At 34.8% G+C, this 16524-nt stretch overlaps 3 protein-coding genes, 1 non-coding gene and 1 pseudogene across 6 annotated transcripts; 2 read left to right on the top strand and 3 right to left on the bottom strand.

Moving 5' to 3' along the window:
• Window positions 1-3098: 3098 nt before the first annotated feature.
• Window positions 3099-5284, top strand: LOC106365805 (FHA domain-containing protein FHA2-like). The gene is made up of 3 exons (XM_013805300.3): window positions 3099-3939; window positions 4503-4660; window positions 4839-5284. Exons 1-3 carry the CDS (start codon window positions 3384-3386, stop codon window positions 5046-5048), a joined length of 924 nt encoding a protein of 307 aa, XP_013660754.2. The 5' UTR covers window positions 3099-3383; the 3' UTR covers window positions 5049-5284.
• Window positions 5103-8226, bottom strand: LOC106365807 (adenylylsulfatase HINT3-like). 3 transcript variants are annotated; one of them, XM_048739334.1, is made up of 7 exons: window positions 7905-8225; window positions 7774-7829; window positions 6003-6060; window positions 5797-5863; window positions 5658-5677; window positions 5510-5563; window positions 5103-5437 (listed from the first exon to the last, which is right to left on the bottom strand). In XM_048739334.1, the coding sequence occupies exons 1-7, from the start codon at window positions 8094-8096 to the stop codon at window positions 5324-5326; spliced, it is 561 nt and encodes a 186-aa protein (XP_048595291.1). In that variant the 5' UTR covers window positions 8097-8225; the 3' UTR covers window positions 5103-5323. The 3 variants fall into 3 exon arrangements, with proteins under 3 accessions (XP_048595291.1, XP_013660755.1, XP_013660757.1); XM_013805301.3 differs by having other exon boundaries at window positions 5658-5713; window positions 7905-8224; XM_013805303.3 differs by lacking the exon at window positions 5510-5563 and having other exon boundaries at window positions 5658-5713; window positions 7905-8226.
• Window positions 8227-8611: 385 nt separating this feature from the next.
• Window positions 8612-11306, top strand: LOC106362593 (annotated as a pseudogene).
• A 127-nt stretch (window positions 11307-11433) lies between these two features.
• Window positions 11434-12551, bottom strand: LOC106363983. Its single transcript, XM_013803632.3, has 4 exons — window positions 12343-12551; window positions 12039-12272; window positions 11784-11957; window positions 11434-11680 (listed from the first exon to the last, which is right to left on the bottom strand). Exons 1-4 carry the CDS (start codon window positions 12349-12351, stop codon window positions 11618-11620), a joined length of 480 nt encoding a protein of 159 aa, XP_013659086.2. The 5' UTR covers window positions 12352-12551; the 3' UTR covers window positions 11434-11617.
• A 3045-nt stretch (window positions 12552-15596) lies between these two features.
• On the bottom strand, window positions 15597-15703 carry LOC125578709. Its single transcript, XR_007316792.1, has one exon. It is a non-coding gene; the product is annotated as a small nucleolar RNA R71 (small nucleolar RNA).
• Between the last annotated feature and the right edge of the window lie 821 nt (window positions 15704-16524).

The following is a 16524-nucleotide window of genomic DNA, read 5'->3' as shown; positions in this document are numbered from 1 at the left end:
GCAATTATTGATAAAATAAAAATAAAATCATTTAAGAAATATTATATTTGGAGTAGAAAATGGAGTAATACATTAGAGTAAAACCTTACTCCATTTTGGTGTTGCTCCATTTTGGTGTTGCAGCATTTTGGAGTAAAAAATGGAGTAATACATTGGAGATGCTCTTACACAGTCATCACAATCTTTTATTGGATATTTATTCTATTTATTTTTTTTATTTTTTTAAGATGCTAACTGATCTTGTTAATTTTGTTTTCTTCGTTTTTTATCTTTATTTTACTATTTTATTCCCAATTACATATACTACTGTACATTGTTTTCAGCATATACTGATGTATTACTAACTAAATGTATAAATTGCAGTTAAGCTGTTTTCGTAACCCTTACCACAACCTATTTTGGTGATTGCATTTCACCATTTTTATAACCAGCATACATAGCCATTGTTTAACTTATTACTTAAAAGCTAATTATATATGTAGCAGTTAAGGTATTCTCGTAACCAGTACACCAAACATATTCATAGGTTTTAGCTTTTAATATATTCAGAGAAATCACCACTAATGATTCCAATTTCGTATAAACTATTATTTAACAACTAAGAATGATATATACTCCAAATGATTTTAATGATTTCAAGCATACTTATTGGTGTTCTTAGCCACCACTTTTCTGATTATCATTTTTCTATTTTGTTACCCAATATTGCCGTTATCTGTGTTTTGTAACCTTATACTGTAAATGATATACTACCTACTGATAATTACAAATGATATTAAGGTATGTAATTGTCTTACTGATAGTTCATCTCAAATAAGTATTCATTTTTCCATTCATCAAGTAAGGATAATCATTGCCAATAACAACATAAGCATATATAAAAGAAAAAGAAAAAAAAACATAAGCATATATATATATATATATATATATATATATAAATTAGAAATATTTTTTCATCCCCTAATAAGAATATTGTTTCAAATGGTAATAGGAGATCGACTAGTAATGTTGCTATGAATGTTGCTAAATTAACATACAAAAATCCTAATTAACAATTAAGAACATGATATACATACCATCAGTAGTATATATCATGGGGAAATGTATAGATGTTTTGGGTAATGGTAAACAATAGTAGGTAGTAAATTTACCTACAATTAATATGTAATATTCTCCGTAGCTTAAAACCATATCTAATGTCTTTATCAATATAAACATATCACAATATTGCTTAACAACTAAGAATAACTACTAATGATTCAAATTATCATCCCTTATATACTAAAGCACAAGTCATCTCACCAATAAAATTCTGACATGTGGAATTTATTTTACAAATTAAAAAATGCAAATACAGATAAATCAAAAAATAATTTTGTATATTTGTCTATTAATTATTTTCTATTTTTCCTATACAAAAAATCCCTGATATTTTTCCACTACTCCCATGTTCTCACGATTTTTGGAGCAGTTTTTCTTTCTTTCTACAGAAGATTTAACTCACTTATTATTCTGGAAACTGTAATATTCCAATATTATTTGTAATTGCTAGGCACCTAACTCTCTTCAAATTGTGGTAAAAATTTCAAATCCCAACCAGATAGATCGAAAACTTCCATTGGCGAAAAGTTGCATAACAATAGTCTTCGAAAAAATCCTTTCAAAGACTTGGGGGAATCACATTTGTTGTGGATTGGATACGAGGAACGTACGCCAAAGTTTCCAAATGAACGTTAAAGTCCAGGTTCGTAATTCTAAAAGCCTAAACTGTTCTTGCTCAAATTATAATTTATGTCATTTGATTTTTCTTCATAGACAATTTTCTCTTCTAATCTGTTTATCGCTTTCTTTTTTTGTTCTTACTTTTATAGATACAGGCAAAAGCTACATAATGCATCATGAAAAAGATAAGCTGTGAAGAAAATAAGTCAATAGCATTTTGAAAATAGATTAAATCAAAATTTTCTTTGCTGAAATGTGCTTTTTTTTTGTGTGATGATGATATTTTAGGGAAGGAGACTGTAAGAGAGACTCGCGTTAAAGCATACATACAACCGTAGAAGGCCCTTAAGAGACATGAGACGTCCCACAAGAAAAAAAAGCGATGATAATTAGAAGGCAGTAAATGGGATGTTAAAAACACTCATGTAATAAGGGCAACGTCCAACGAGAAACCCTCATGTCTACTATCTATATGAAGACGTAATCTGATGAGGTTGGTAATCCTTTTTTGTGCATATAGTTTTATAGAAAATGTGGTGATTTTATTTGTTAACTTTTTTAATCGTTACGTACATATTTTGTTATCAGATTTGTAGATTCTCTTAAAAACAAAATTCTCTGAATCTAGAATTACAATAGCAGTATATCAGGACATAAATTGTGTGAAGGATCTCACCAGTTACCTCACTGGATCTAGAATTCTACATTATCTTAAAATATATCGATCTAACTAAGTATAAGTATTCAAGTTTCATAAGGCACAATATACACCAAAAAATAATTTTAATAGATTCTAATTTTGATATGAAAATCTTTACCCGTACGTAGTACGGGACTGATCACTAGTATACACTATTAGTTAAACACTGACACTGATATATGTTATTTAATTAACAGCTAAGAAATGTGACATCTTCTTTACCGATGGTAACCTCTAATATTTGAATTATCCGATAATATAGTTTACTACCTACTCTTACTCTTGTCCACCATTACTTTTCCATCATATATAATGATTTTAGCTAGTATAGCTACAAGATCAATATGTAATACTTTTTTTGTAGCCCAAAGCTATAACTGATGCGTTTACCATTTGTTTCAGTAGATCAGTAACTCTATTAATTGTATAATATAAACATATTACAATATTAGTTAACAGCTAAGAATAACATTACTAATAGAGTGTATAATTTTGTTATTTTTCAAAAGCGCAAATGCCAACCACAATCGCGTGGTTTAAATTCTACGTAGTCGCAGATTTAAAAATAAACATGTGGCTACCACTTTAAAAATCATATCAATAAAGATTTGCATGTTGGTATTTTACTAGAAATATGGCTTATACATAGGATAGGAGTAGTATAGAAATACCAGTCTTCTACCATTTTAGAGAGAAAGTGGTAGATTCTTAATATTGACTTGTTTTATGTCAACTGAAATTGCCACTAATAAATCAATTTTTGGTTATCCTAAAATCCGCCTATCTCGCAACATTGATCCGCGAACCGAACCGGATTGGGAAAATCAAACCCGCTCCTTACTATCCCAACCTCGGATAAGCTAATCCTCTCACCCAAACACACACATCTCCTCCCTCTCCCAAAACCACGATCAAATTCAATTCAATTTCAAACCCAATTCGAAAACGAAACTTCCTCCTCATGGCGACATCCATCGAGAGCAGCAACGTGGAGGTGGGATTCGCGAAGCTCCAGGGCGAAGACTTCGAGTACTACATGCAGACGTACTCAATCGTCCTCGGCCGCAACTCCAAGAAATCCACCGTCGACGTCGACCTCTCCTCCCTCGGCGGCGGGATGAACATCTCCCGAAACCACGCGCGGATCTTCTACGACTTCACGCGCCGCAGGTTCGCGCTCGAGGTGCTGGGGAAGAACGGGTGTCTCGTCGAAGGCGTCCTCCACCTCCCCGGGAACCCTGCCGTGAAGCTTGACTCGCAGGACTTGCTTCAGATCGGAGATAAGGAGTTTTACTTTCTGCTTCCTGTGAGGAGTATCCTTGGTGGGCCTAGTAGGCATGTTGTTTCTGGGCCTGTTGGGCCTTATAATCAGTATCCTGGTTCTGGTTCAGGAAAGAGAGGTGGGAGGGGGAGAGACTTCTTTGATGATGATGATGATGATGATGAGGATGATGTGAGGAGGAGTGGGAAGAACTCAAGGAGAGAGGGGTATGGAGGGTCTGCACCTGCTTCTGTTGGTATAACTAATCTTTAGCTTGTTCTCTTTGCTTGTAATGATTGATAGGTTTTGAGCATTGCTATGTAGTTCTATACTTGAGAGAGTTTTGGAGTCATTGAGTTGGTTGTTAGTGTGGATCAATGTTCAAAAAACTGCTAAGCTTTAGACGTTCTATATGGGATTATTGATTAGGCGGAGTGGAGATTTTTTGAACGCCTAGAACAATTGTTCTAGAAAAGTCGTTTTGTTTAAGTCTCATAGGCGGCTAGGCCGATTTTTAGAACCTTGGTGTGGATCATTTGAACCCAACATTGCTTATTTTGAATAGATTGTTGTTTGAGTATGGGTGTGTGTGGTTCTTGTTTTGGTTTATTGTTGGGTTACATCGCTTACTCTAAGAAAAGTTTCATCTTTTGATACAAACTTACTTTGAACCATGATATATAGTTCTAGGCGTTTGGATTTTACTTAATTTGTTGCTTTTCTCTTTATATTTGGATTAGTAGTGGGGCCATTGATTCCGATCTGCGTTAAGATCATTTTTTATTTATTTGGGGGACTGTATCCAATTAATGTGTGCAGAGAGGAAGGGAGAGGGAAGAACAAGGGCGGATAGGGAAGCTGATGATCAGCAAGTTTTGCAGCTTGAGGAAAAAGATGTTGTGTCATCTGTTGCCAATGTGCTTTCTGACTCGTGTGGTCCAGGGGAGTATATGGCTATGGAGAAGCTTCATTCCGTGGTTAGTTCAATACCATCTTTTCTTTTGGATTTTTATGTTCGGACGAATGTTTCTATACATTTTAGTAAACTTGGCAAACATATACTCTGTTCCTACGTTTTGCTAGAATGCTGCTTTATATTTAGAATCTCCCGTTGTGGTGATGAGGCATCATAACTGTGTCCTATATCTGTGACAGATACTGGAGAATTACGGGAACATATGGCATCACAGTCGTGTGAGGAGATACCTAACACCTGAGAACTGGGCAGTTCCGGAAGCAAAGGGTAAAGCATGGTACGGACTGCTGATGCTGCTGAGGAAATACCCTGAGCATTTCGTTATCAACACTAGGTCAAAGGGCAGGGTCACTCATGAGTTTGTTTCCCTTGTCTCCCTCCTCTCCTGAAACCACCACATCCTTTTTATTTTTTCCTTGAACATCAAGTGATACCACATCCCATGATGATTAAAAATCATGTGCTTTTGTTAGTGCAGGAAGTTTCCTACTTTTTTTTTGTAAATAAGATAGTGTCAGAGGTTACTTTTGGATGGTTCTTCTCTTATGTTTAGATGGGCTTTAAACATTTAAGCCCAATACATCTAACTCTGAATATGAACTATACAGAATATAGTCCTGGATTAGCACAGTGTTTACAAACAATGGGTCTCTTGAAAAGGGACTTATGATGAGGGCTGAACCAACTGTACTTCAGGAACTCTACACAACTGTTCTCGAACACGGAACGCCAGTTGAGTTGCTTCCTTGTCCAGTTTCAATGTCTGTCTCCTCAAGCTCTGTCATATTAAAACAATCCGCCAAATCATATAGTAACATTCATAAACCTTTCAAAAAGTAATGTTTTGTACCTCAGAAGCCCATAAACAGTCACGTTTCTTACGTGGGATTATGTGAATGTGCGTCTGAGAAAATGCATAAAGAAAAAGAACTGTTAAAAGAAACTCTCTCTCCTTAGGGGGATGAAGAGAAGCATAAAAAAAGTCGGTATGTGCTTACGTGAAATATCACTTGCCCAGCTGCTGCTCCGTTGTTAACCAGCAAGTTAAAGGAATCTGATGAGAATTAGAAATCTTGGTTCAGTGATGAATCTACCAGCAGTAATGCTGATGTTTTTTTAGAATATACAGAAACATACCACTATCTGTAGCTTTAACAATGGCATTACTGATGAGAGGCACTTTGGAACACATGGCAGCAACTACCTGCATGCTCCTTGGAGGAGACCTATTAATCAAAATCTTATGTGCATATACATACTTCTCAATACAATTAAAAAACTTTCACACAGTAGGATAAACAAATGAAGCTAGCAAACCGCTCAAGGTAGGAAGAGGAACTTACTGAGGGAGGAGTTTGCTCTAAGGTTGGATAATGTAACTTTGGAATGATAAGAGAGTGCCTGAGAATGCCCAGTTTAAAAAGTTGTTAGCTTTTAGAATTCAAGAACAAACAACAAGGGCAATACATGTTCACAATCCAATCCACTAACCAAAGATTCAAAAACCAAACCGCACTAAGTATTAAAGGGTTCAAGCATAGTCTTAATAAATATTCAAAAAATTGCTAGCCGGTAACTAAATGCTTTATACGGAATTATTTTATTTATAGACCGCCTAGACCGATTTTTTGAACACTGGTCTTACACTCTTACTACATAGAATGACAGCACATTAAGAGAGAACTAGGTAATAATCCGCGCCTTGCGCGGGATGTGATTATTAGTTTCGTTATTTTTAATAAAAAAGGCAATAAATCTGTTTAATCTGGATATTAGTTAGGTTTTACGTTTTTTTGTTTTTAATCTTCTAAAATATAACTATTATTTTAAATTAATATTCATTTTAGTTTATTCGGTTAAAACATTTGATTTTTAGGTTTTTTCGGATAAAAACATAAAATTAATATTATATGTTTATTTTTATATTATGAAGTTTAGATAGTCCTCATGTCGAACCAATAGTTTCATATTATAGTTTTTAAACAGATAATAGTTTAAGAAAAAGAAAAGAAAATTATTAAGACAAATCATTTAACTACAATTTGGTCAATAGTGAAAGAAACATTAAGAAAAAATATTTCAACTTTCAAAAAAATTAGATACTTCAGCTCTGATGAATACTTAGTTATAAGATGCTCACTTCAAGGTGTACATGTATATTTATGTAAAAAGTATATAAAAATAGTTGGAAAATATATAAAGATATTGTTAATTAATATTAAATGATATTTTTGTTTAGAATAATACATGAAAGATAAAATTAAAATTTATTTAAAATAAAAAAGACCTTGACGTTGGTCATTTTTTCATCAAAAGAAAATAAAATTACATTCGTAAATAGGGGTGGACACATATCAAGTATCTGGATATTTGGAAGCATTTTTGTCGATTCGATTTTTAGCCACCTAGATATTCGGTGACTCGGATATCCGAAATGTTTTAGAATTTTAAAGAATATTCGATTTGATTGTAAATAAAATAAAATTTTTAAAATAATTTAATAATAACATTTTATTACAAAAATAAAACATTATATAACCTTTTAATTCTAGTACCTAATATAATAAATTTATATTGTAAAACTGATATAAAGTATAATATATATAACATATATATATATAATTCTTTTCATATATGTATATATATATGCATATAACATATCAAATTATATATATGTTCCTAAAAATATTGGTATTAGTGATTTGTTTCTTTTTTGGATATTGTATTTTAGTATTTGATTTGTTTCGTAGAGTTTCAAATATCAAGATTTTTTGGTTCAAATCAAAACGGATAACAAATCGAATCAAAATTTATGAATATTTTACTCAATTTTATCTGTAAACAATAAAAATAATATATATATAGTTTAGCTTTTGATTCGTTATCTATTTTTATTCGAACCGAAAAATCTAGAGTTTTATTGGAACTATGTATGTGAGTTTTATATTAAAAAAATCACAAAATACGTAGTGTGAACACATTTATGATTATAGTGTGAACGCGTTAGTATATTTATTATCAAATCATTGTGAAGCTGCCACATGTCTATTATAATGTGAATGCATTTATTACAATGCTTCTCTTTTAATATATAAGGGATGAGATTTTAATTACCCATGAATAAGTGGGCTCGTATCCAAAATGCACAAGCACATGTCATCCTCGTACAACTGCTTCAAAAAAAAAAGAGATTAGTTAGTTAATGTTCTGTTATGTTTTAAGAAACAGGAAGATAAAGTTTAGACCTTTATACATGGAGACTCGCCACGGACAATCTTGCAGAAAACGCAGTCGTTTTGGAGATTGGATGATTCAACCTTCTCGTCTTCTGATGAACCTGAGGTACAATCGGAAGCCCCGAGAATGGAGCCACGTGTCGGGTACGGAGAAGATGGGTTGAGATGGGAACAGAGGATCGCGAGCCTTCTAGCTTCCATTGAACTGAACAAAACGATTCTTTGATAGCAAACAGCGAGGATGAAGATTGAGAGGATGGTGGTGTTATTGTTTTATCCACAACCATCCATGTGATGTGATGACTCTCTGTCTTCTCGTGTTGTTCATTAGGATAATCAGATAATCCCCTAACCATGGCTTTTACATTAACAATTAGATTAATATATGATTAGCAGCAATTACACAAGAGTAAAAATTTTTTACAATTGATATGATCATTTAAGTATTGATTATAATTTATGCGATTTTGTAAGAAATAAAATATCATTTTTCATGTTTTTAAGAACTTAGAAATTAATATCTATTTTTGTTGGTTGACAAAAAAGAATATCTATTTTTGTTGTGTTTGTATTTTCAGTTTTATATTTTTGAAATTTTTTTTTGTTATATAATACTTCATCTGTTTTTTTTTGTTTATTATACTTCATCTGTTTTTAAAATTTAGAATCTTCCAGCTATTAAGATTTTGTCACTAAAAGTAACAAAATAAATAACAATGTCTAGTGTGCTCACAAGTTGACCAATATATACTACCTTGATTGGTCACAAGTATTTGGCTGCTATATAATAGGCTTACCGGTCTATGGTTTTTGTATAAAATTTAAAACAATAGTATTTCCACTTAATAATGTGCCTTTTGACCAGCTTCTAAAGATAATCACGTTTTAGAATAGACGTTTTGGTTTCTTCAACTCTTTTCACTATAAAATCAAACTCTCTTGTGTTGTTAATGATTTAAGATAAACACTTCAAAAGACAAAGTAGCTTAACAAAAAAATTGAAGACATTTATTGTCAAATGTCTCCTTGTAAGCAGCTGCAGAGCAGCTGATTCAATATGGGACCTTTGCAACAAAAACTCAAAAGTCTCGAACACCAGCCAATATCCAAGAACATTGATTCACTCCTCGCAACACTAGTCTCAAAGACTCCTTCACAAGGCTTCACGAACACAACTTCCTCAAGCTACAGCAAGCTAGAAAGACAATGTCTACGGTCTTGCTCAATATATGCAAAGGAGACATCAGCAGCACCGATTGCTCCAACTGCATCCAAGACGCTGCCAAGAAAAACCGTGAAGTCTGTCCAAACCAATCTGACTCAAAAATCTTATACGACTTCTGCTTCTTACGTTACATCCAAAAGAATATTTCATAGGGAAGCTCGACACTGGTGCTGGTTTTATATACTACAACGTAGCTAACGTAACTGAAAAACTGCCCCCAAAACGTTTGATAATAAACTCGGGGAACTCTTTGATAGAATTAGGTCTGAGACGGCTTTGCGTGAGAGTCAAGGTTTAGGTAAAGGTAAGTCAAAGCTGGCACCTTTTGTGACTTTAAACGGTTTGGTTCAGTGCACTATGGATTTAAGCGCATTAGATTGCGCTCAGTGTTTTGTAACAGCGGTCGGGAGTTTCATGACGGCTTGCCATAACAAGAAGGGATGTCGTGTTTTGTATAGTAGTTGCTATGTTCGGTAGAGTTTTATCCGTTTTACTTCCCTCTTGATGGTTTGGTTAAAATTGGTACAAGTGTTGGTATTGTTTCCTCTATTAAGCCCTCTTCTCAGAGCATCACCGCTTTATAGCAGAATTGAGTTCTACTCCAATGGTACTTTATTTTAAAATGATGAATAAACAAAAAATGAATTATTCTATAAATCGAATAAACATATATTTTTCTCTATAAAATAGAGTTAGTTGAGTTTAGAGCTATTTTATTCTAAATTATATTTTAGAATAAAAAATATAGTGGAATTGAAGATGTCCTTAAAATTTAGGCAGAGCCATAAGTATATGGCTAATACAAGAGTAAGTTTGATTTCAATGAACACATGTTTGTGCAATGTACTTTTCATAATAAATTAGTTTTTTCGTTATTTTTTCTTCTTTCACATTTAAACAATTAAGTTACAAACTTACAAAGTTATAGGTGTTACATTCCTATCATGCGTACAAATCATTGATAGTCATATAAAAAATTTAACAGTGGGATTATATGTGATACATTCCTATCCCCACAACAAAGTAGAAAAGTATAAGCTAATTTAATCAAAAGCTAGTGGTATGATGTTTTTAAACGTGCTTTAGACTTTTAGTTTAGAGTGCAACATTTTAACGCCTTCTTTTTTCCTAGTGTGGGTCTATTTCTAAAGCTTTAAACAACATCTGATAATCATAATTCAACTACTTTTCTCTTTATTTGAACGTGTAATTTTCTTTTGTTTTCTAAAAGATAGTAAAAAGATGAGAAAATTTCACAAGGAGTTTCAAAGTTTTATTTTTTTGAAACCTGGATTTTAATATTTGTAACGTAAGATGAAAGAGATGGCTGTCGTAGTTCCTTTAGAGTGAAGCCTAACATCTAAGTGAGACTTAAACGTTGTATGTGACATCTGGTTTATTGGTTATTCTGTCCAAAACAAAACCAAAAACATTTGGTTACCTAATCATAACGGGGCTGCTTTTATGAAAGGCATAGTACAGTGTAGATATAAGTTATTGAGAAAACAGGAGAGAAATGCAAAGGAAAAAGTTTGAAAAAAAAAAAGAAGAAATGCAAAGGAAAAGGAATGATTTTTAGATAGAAAAAGGGGTTCGCTACAAGGAAAAGGAATGAAAATTTGGTATTATTAGCATATCTTCTACAAGGACTATCAATAGAAATCCAAAATATGTACCATCAGAAATTGCATATACCATACCACAGTGAAAAGTGGAAAGAAAACGAGGAGGTTTAGACAACGTTGTTATAAAAAAGTGTCCAGTAGAAAAACAAAAAGAACGAAGGGATACCATATTAGCTAGGGTAGAGATCAATCTTATTTTCAAGTAATTCAAAGTATATGGGTTTGATAGAAAACATGTGTCGAAAAGATAGCTTTATTTTGATTTTTAAATACCCGCTAGTTAATTAAAATGTAAGACAAGTTTTAATTATCACCTCAAATTTAAAATTAGAATGTCTCAAAATATGATTTGGATTTACTGAAAACTATCTGCCTGAACTCCATAAATATTCAGAATCTATCATAAATATACAACTAAATTCCTTAACTATCATTGTCCTGCCGATCATTTAGATCCATTATCTGGTTTTCAGTAACTATTAATTAGTCCACTCTTTTTCAAACCACATAAAGGAAAAAAGGTAGTAGCCCTGCCATAAGTCAAAACTATCCGAGATGAAACTAAGGTACTATTCAACATTCCCCTCCGTCTTGATCCTTTAACTCCTTTGCTTTCCCATCCGTAAATTAATCTCACCAAATCCTTTAACACATTACACATTTAGACACTACTTTCAAAAACATAAAGAAGTTGCAAAATAAGTCTTAATTAACTAATATGCATAATACAATATGGCTAGCTTTTCCCAGAGCTACTACTGCATTAGCTTAAACCACGCATGATTTAAAAATACATACATAACTTCACGAGCATACGTTTTCTAATACTATTATAACCAACAACAAAAAGGGAAAATAAAGTGTTGTCTGACTCAATCTCTCACGCTTGTTGGCAAAAAACACCTTGAAATGCACCCAAACCCACCTCCTCTCTTCTGCATTTTTGAGTTATAACATTTTCAAAATCAATCTTTAAAACCTATACTAATTGCGGATTTAAGATAAAACAAGTAATGAACTGAGAAAAAATAGTTCTACCTTTGTTGATTTGGCGGAGAGGAGTTGAGGCGACACCTTGTACAAGTCTTCGTCAACTGGCTTCGGTGCCGCCATCCTCCGCTTCTCCACCGGTGTTGGACACCTCGTCGCCTCGTTCTTGAAGTTGTGTTCCTCCTTGGAGGTATCTCTCTTTGGCTCCTGGCCCACCCTAGACTGAAACAAAAAAAAAACACATTTCACGGGAACATATTAGTTCGCGGCGTGTTAATATGTTGGAGGTAATGAAAGAAGTACCTTGCGTCGAGGTAGGAGGATCACGGCGGGAGAGACAAGGTGGTGGTGGTGGTTGTCGTAGAGATCATCTTCGAGGTAAAGATCGCGATCTTGAGGGTAAGGAGCGTAGTGGAGAATAGCAGGTTGCTGAGTGGTTGCTGTCTCGAAGCACTGAGTGAATGGAACGGCGTCGTTCCAGTTCCAGCTTCCAAACGCAGGCACGTCTCCCCTCCTGCAGTACTCTCCACCATATTCCTGGTGGAAGATAAAAACGGTTAACCTTTGTACATAAAAAAAGAAGAATAAGAAAGGGAAAGGAGCTTACGTAGTCCATGTATGTTGTGGCTAATAAGTTTGATGATGTTAGATGTTTGCTTTTAAGTAATGTAGAGCAAGAGAGAGATTGGGTTTCTTACAAAGTTGTCTCGACGCTTAAAGTCTATACTTGTAGTAGATAGAGTAGAGGGGGACTCTGTGTGTCTAAGCACAGGGAGAAAGAGAAGAAAAGAGAGTAGATTTTTAAATTCTCTAGGGTCAGTGAAAAAATAAGTTGGCTTATACTGTTTTTTTAAGAACTGCTCTTTTTTTTTTTGAAAAACTGTTTTTCTTTTCTAATTTCCTTTTTATGCAGTGTGTTCTGTACTCTGTTTTTACTTTTTTATCTTTCAAATGTTTTATCCTTTTTTAGCTTTGTTTTTATATGGGGTCAAAAACATATTTATGTTCATGGTTGCCAAACCAAAATAAAAGGAATGAACGTTAGTTTCATTTACAAAAAAATAGTTATTAAATTAACAAGTATTATGGCCTCTAAAGCTGACTTTTACACTCAATTTTATTGATTCTATACTAATATTTACCGTTTTGTGTTGGAAAAAATCATATACTCCAAAATTTTCATTTAGTAGTGCAGAAAATATTTTATGGACTTCATTGGAATTATCCAATTTGAAAAACGAAATGTTTAAGAAAGTGAAAGTTTTAGAGACAAAAGAGTGAATAAATGAGCTTTAGGAAGAAGGGGCCACATGCAACATTACCTCTGTTATGAAACTCTGTGCTCTGTGCAGTGTGCGACCAACATTGACGATTCAAAGCTTATAAAATTCCATCTTTGTAATAAATGTCTTTATTTTAAATTAGTTTTATCAGTAGTTTTATTTGACAGAGGACAGGTGGGGTTAAGTCAAAACTACTGCAAGTTTTCGTACCAGCATAATTCAGTTGCAAATGCTCAGCTCATTGCAGCCTTTAAAATTGAAAAAGCAGTTAAAAAGCATATATCAACGGAATGGCTTTTTATCGTTCTATCGTTCTATCAAGATAACCCATCAAAATCTGAAAAATATAAGATGTTTTTAAAATATCAACTATTAACGATAAACACAAAATATTTGGGCTTAAATCAGGCCCATTATAATTTTCTTCTTTTTTTTTAACAACATAGCTTTATTTAATTAAATTGTGAAAGGATAATACAAATATTTAATCAACCAAACAGGAGGAATATGAAAACTAACAGAAGAAATAACTTGTTGAGTTGCTTTTCTTGCCAAAACATCAGCCGCTTGATTCTTTTCTCGATTAATAAATTCCAGTGAACTTTCCGGGAGCATCATCATCCAATATCGAATATCACAGATCAAGTTGCCAATTTCTATATGATCCTTCACTTGATTTATAATATTGCATAATTCCTTATTATCACCTTCGAACCAAACTCTTTGCAATCCCCGAATCCAAACTTGCTGTAGAGCATATAAAAAACTGGATGCTTCACCCACAAGCGAAGACTGTTGCCTTTCCAGTTGCGCATATCCAGATCCCAGATGACTCCCTTTATCATCTCTCAATATCCATCCTAAACCAGCTTTATCATTGTTCCCAGAGCTATAATCAAAGTTACATTTAATCCAGCCACTGGGGGGCGGCTCCCATTTTGAGGATTTAACTTCTATAACTCGGTGTAGTTGTCCAGATTGAATAACATTATGATGCCATTCAATATTAGCATCCATCGCACGGCGGACATCCTCTATAGGATGTACATTTCTCTTAGAGAAGATAAACTCATTTCTTGACTTCCAAATCAACCACAACATCCAGAATACAAGTAACTTGTTTATTTCATGATCGCCCATTGACTCCATCACCCCAAAAAGATTTCTAATATTATCTTCCAGATTATTAGAAAAATTTTGAGTAACAAGCATACCTGAACAACGCCAGATTGCATATGCGTGAGGGCATAGGAACAACACATGATTAATGGATTCATCATCAAGGCAACATCTTTGGCAAGTTGGATCCATATTAATTCCCCGCGTACATAATCTAGTAGCAGTAGCAAGAGCTCCTGATACCACCTTCCATAGAAATTGCTTAACTTTTGGGAGAATATTCAAATCCCATATCTTTTTCTTTACTTCCAGTGATCCATCGGGTCTCAATATTTCCTCCCCCTCATGATAATGGTGAGTAGCAGCCCAATACCCAGATTTGACAGTATATTTCATATCCTTGTTAAAAGGCCATACGAGCTTATCTTCTGTAGGGTATCTAGACAACTTGATCTTCAAAACCTGAACTATATCCTGCGGCTGTAAAAATTCTTCTAGTTTCTGAAGATCCCAAGAAACAGTTTCCTTATCAATAAAATCCTCCACCTTCATATTTTGATTGTAAGAAACTTGTACAACACGTCTTGGAGAATTTTCCGGTAACCAATGATCTAACCAAACATTAGTGTTCTTTCCATCTCCAATCATTGTTCTCAAACCTTTTTGAAGTAGTTCCTTTCCTACTTGAATAGACTTCCAGCCATAAGAGGCTTGCTTTGAATTCGATGACTGTAAGAATGTCAACGAATGATGATACCTTCCTTTGTAAATCCTACTAAGGAGAGAGTTTGGATTTTGCCATATTCGCCATTGCCAAATTCTGAGTAGATTTGAACATTGAGATTTAGTCACTTGCTTGAGACTAAGTCATTTTTATTTTCTTTTGTTACTGATTCTCTTTCTTCACCTCCCTTTAATCTACAGGTGTATGAACTTGAGGAGCAGGGGTCCATCAAACCTAGTTCCAATAGCTGCAGACATCAGAGCTTTAGAGAGAGAGTGTGCTAGAAATAGAAGAGAAGAAGAGCAACAGGTTCACTTGCAGAGATTGAGTACTGATATGGGAGACATACCTCAAAACCAACAGCGAGCAGCTCGACCCATTGGCACTTACGACCGCCCCAACATTCATGGTCATAGATTGGGAATCCGAGCACCCGCTGTGGCAGCCAACAACTTTGAGATCAAATCAGGACTCCTCAACGTGATCGAGAACAACAAGTATCATGGCTTGGCTCTAGAGGATCCATTTGATCACTTGGACAGGTTCGACAGCTACTGTGGGTTGTCAAAAACCAATGGTGTGTCCGAAAATGCCTTAAAGCTCAAGCTATTCCCTTTCTCTTTGGGGGATAAGGCACGTCAGTGGGAGAAGTCTCTACCCAGTGACTCCATCACTACTTGGGATGACTGCAAGAAAGCATTCTTGGAGAAGTTCTTCTCTACTTCAAGAACTGCTAAGCTGAGAAACGAGATTTCCAGCTTTCAACAGAAGAACTTGAAAGGCTTCAGTTAAGCCTGGGAGAGATTCAAGGGCTACCAAGCTCAATGCCCACACCATGGCTTTTCTAAGGAGAGCTTGCTGAGCACATTCTACCGTGGTGCTCTTCCTAAGTACAGAGCCAGACTGGATACAGCTAGCAATGGGTTCTTCTTGGGGAGAACTGAGGAGGATGCAGAAGAGCTGGTTGACAACATGGTAAAGAGTGATGCAGTCTACAGTGGAGACCATGACAGAAGCAATAGAACTGAGGATAAGCAAACGAGGAAGGAGTTGAAAGCTCTACAGGATAAGATAGACATCCTCCTTGCTGATAAAGCTACCCAAGAGCAGCCGCACTTTGTCGGTAACCCAAGCCAAGAGACACCAGCTATTGTCCATGAAGTTGAGGGTTTGGAAGGTCAGGAAGAGCTGTGTTTCATCAACAACAATGGTAGCTGGTACAAGAAAGAACCCAACTTTCAGTACCACAACTACCAACAGAAGTCCTATTCCAACAACCAGCAGAGTGGCTATCCGCCAAGAAACAACCAGCAAAGCAGCTATCAGCCTCAGCAAAACCCCTCGTCTGGTTCCTCTGCTCCTCAAGAGAGCAGCACTGATACCTTACTGAAGCAAATCTTGGAGTCTCAGACTAGAAGTGAGAAGCAAGTTGGTTATGAGTTGAAGAACCTTCATTCCAAGATTGATGGGAGCTACAATGAGCTCAACAACAAATTCTCACACCTTGCTTCTACAGTCAGGAATTTAGAGAATCAATTTGCTTCCATGAACACTCACCAGAATCGCCAGCAAGGATCTCTACCTGGAAAGTCTGACCAAAATCCCAAGGAGGCCAAAGCTATCACCCTTAGGAGCGGTAAGCAGTTACCTCCTAGAACCCTCA

The sequence above is a fragment of the Brassica napus genome, chromosome A9, assembly GCF_020379485.1.
Source record: "Brassica napus cultivar Da-Ae chromosome A9, Da-Ae, whole genome shotgun sequence".
NCBI classification, from domain to species: domain Eukaryota; kingdom Viridiplantae; phylum Streptophyta; class Magnoliopsida; order Brassicales; family Brassicaceae; genus Brassica; species Brassica napus.
The sequence above is the reverse complement of the archived record's forward strand: the minus strand, read 5'-3'. Positions and strand labels throughout refer to the sequence as shown.

What these genes read in the sequence shown, in the direction of transcription:
- LOC106365805 (XM_013805300.3), top strand. Translation starts at nt 3,384, where the DNA reads ATGGCGACATCCATCGAGAGCAGCAACGTGGAGGTGGGATTCGCGAAG. An exon ending in GTCTGCACCTGCTTCTGTTG is followed by an intron (nt 3,940 to 4,502) that starts GTATAACTAATC and finishes TAATGTGTGCAG; the next exon opens with AGAGGAAGGGAGAGGGAAGA. An exon ending in TGGAGAAGCTTCATTCCGTG is followed by an intron (nt 4,661 to 4,838) that starts GTTAGTTCAATA and finishes TATCTGTGACAG; the next exon opens with ATACTGGAGAATTACGGGAA.
- LOC106365807 (XM_013805301.3), bottom strand. Translation starts at nt 8,096, where the DNA reads ATGGAAGCTAGAAGGCTCGCGATCCTCTGTTCCCATCTCAACCCATCT. An exon ending in TAGAGCAAACTCCTCCCTCA is followed by an intron (nt 5,864 to 6,002) that starts GTAAGTTCCTCT and finishes AGGAGCATGCAG; the next exon opens with GTAGTTGCTGCCATGTGTTC. An exon ending in ACTGTTTATGGGCTTCTGAG is followed by an intron (nt 5,438 to 5,509) that starts GTACAAAACATT and finishes TTAATATGACAG; the next exon opens with AGCTTGAGGAGACAGACATT.
- LOC106363983 (XM_013803632.3), bottom strand. An exon ending in TCCTCCTACCTCGACGCAAG is followed by an intron (nt 11,958 to 12,038) that starts GTACTTCTTTCA and finishes TTTTTGTTTCAG; the next exon opens with TCTAGGGTGGGCCAGGAGCC. An exon ending in TCTCCGCCAAATCAACAAAG is followed by an intron (nt 11,681 to 11,783) that starts GTAGAACTATTT and finishes TCAAAAATGCAG; the next exon opens with AAGAGAGGAGGTGGGTTTGG.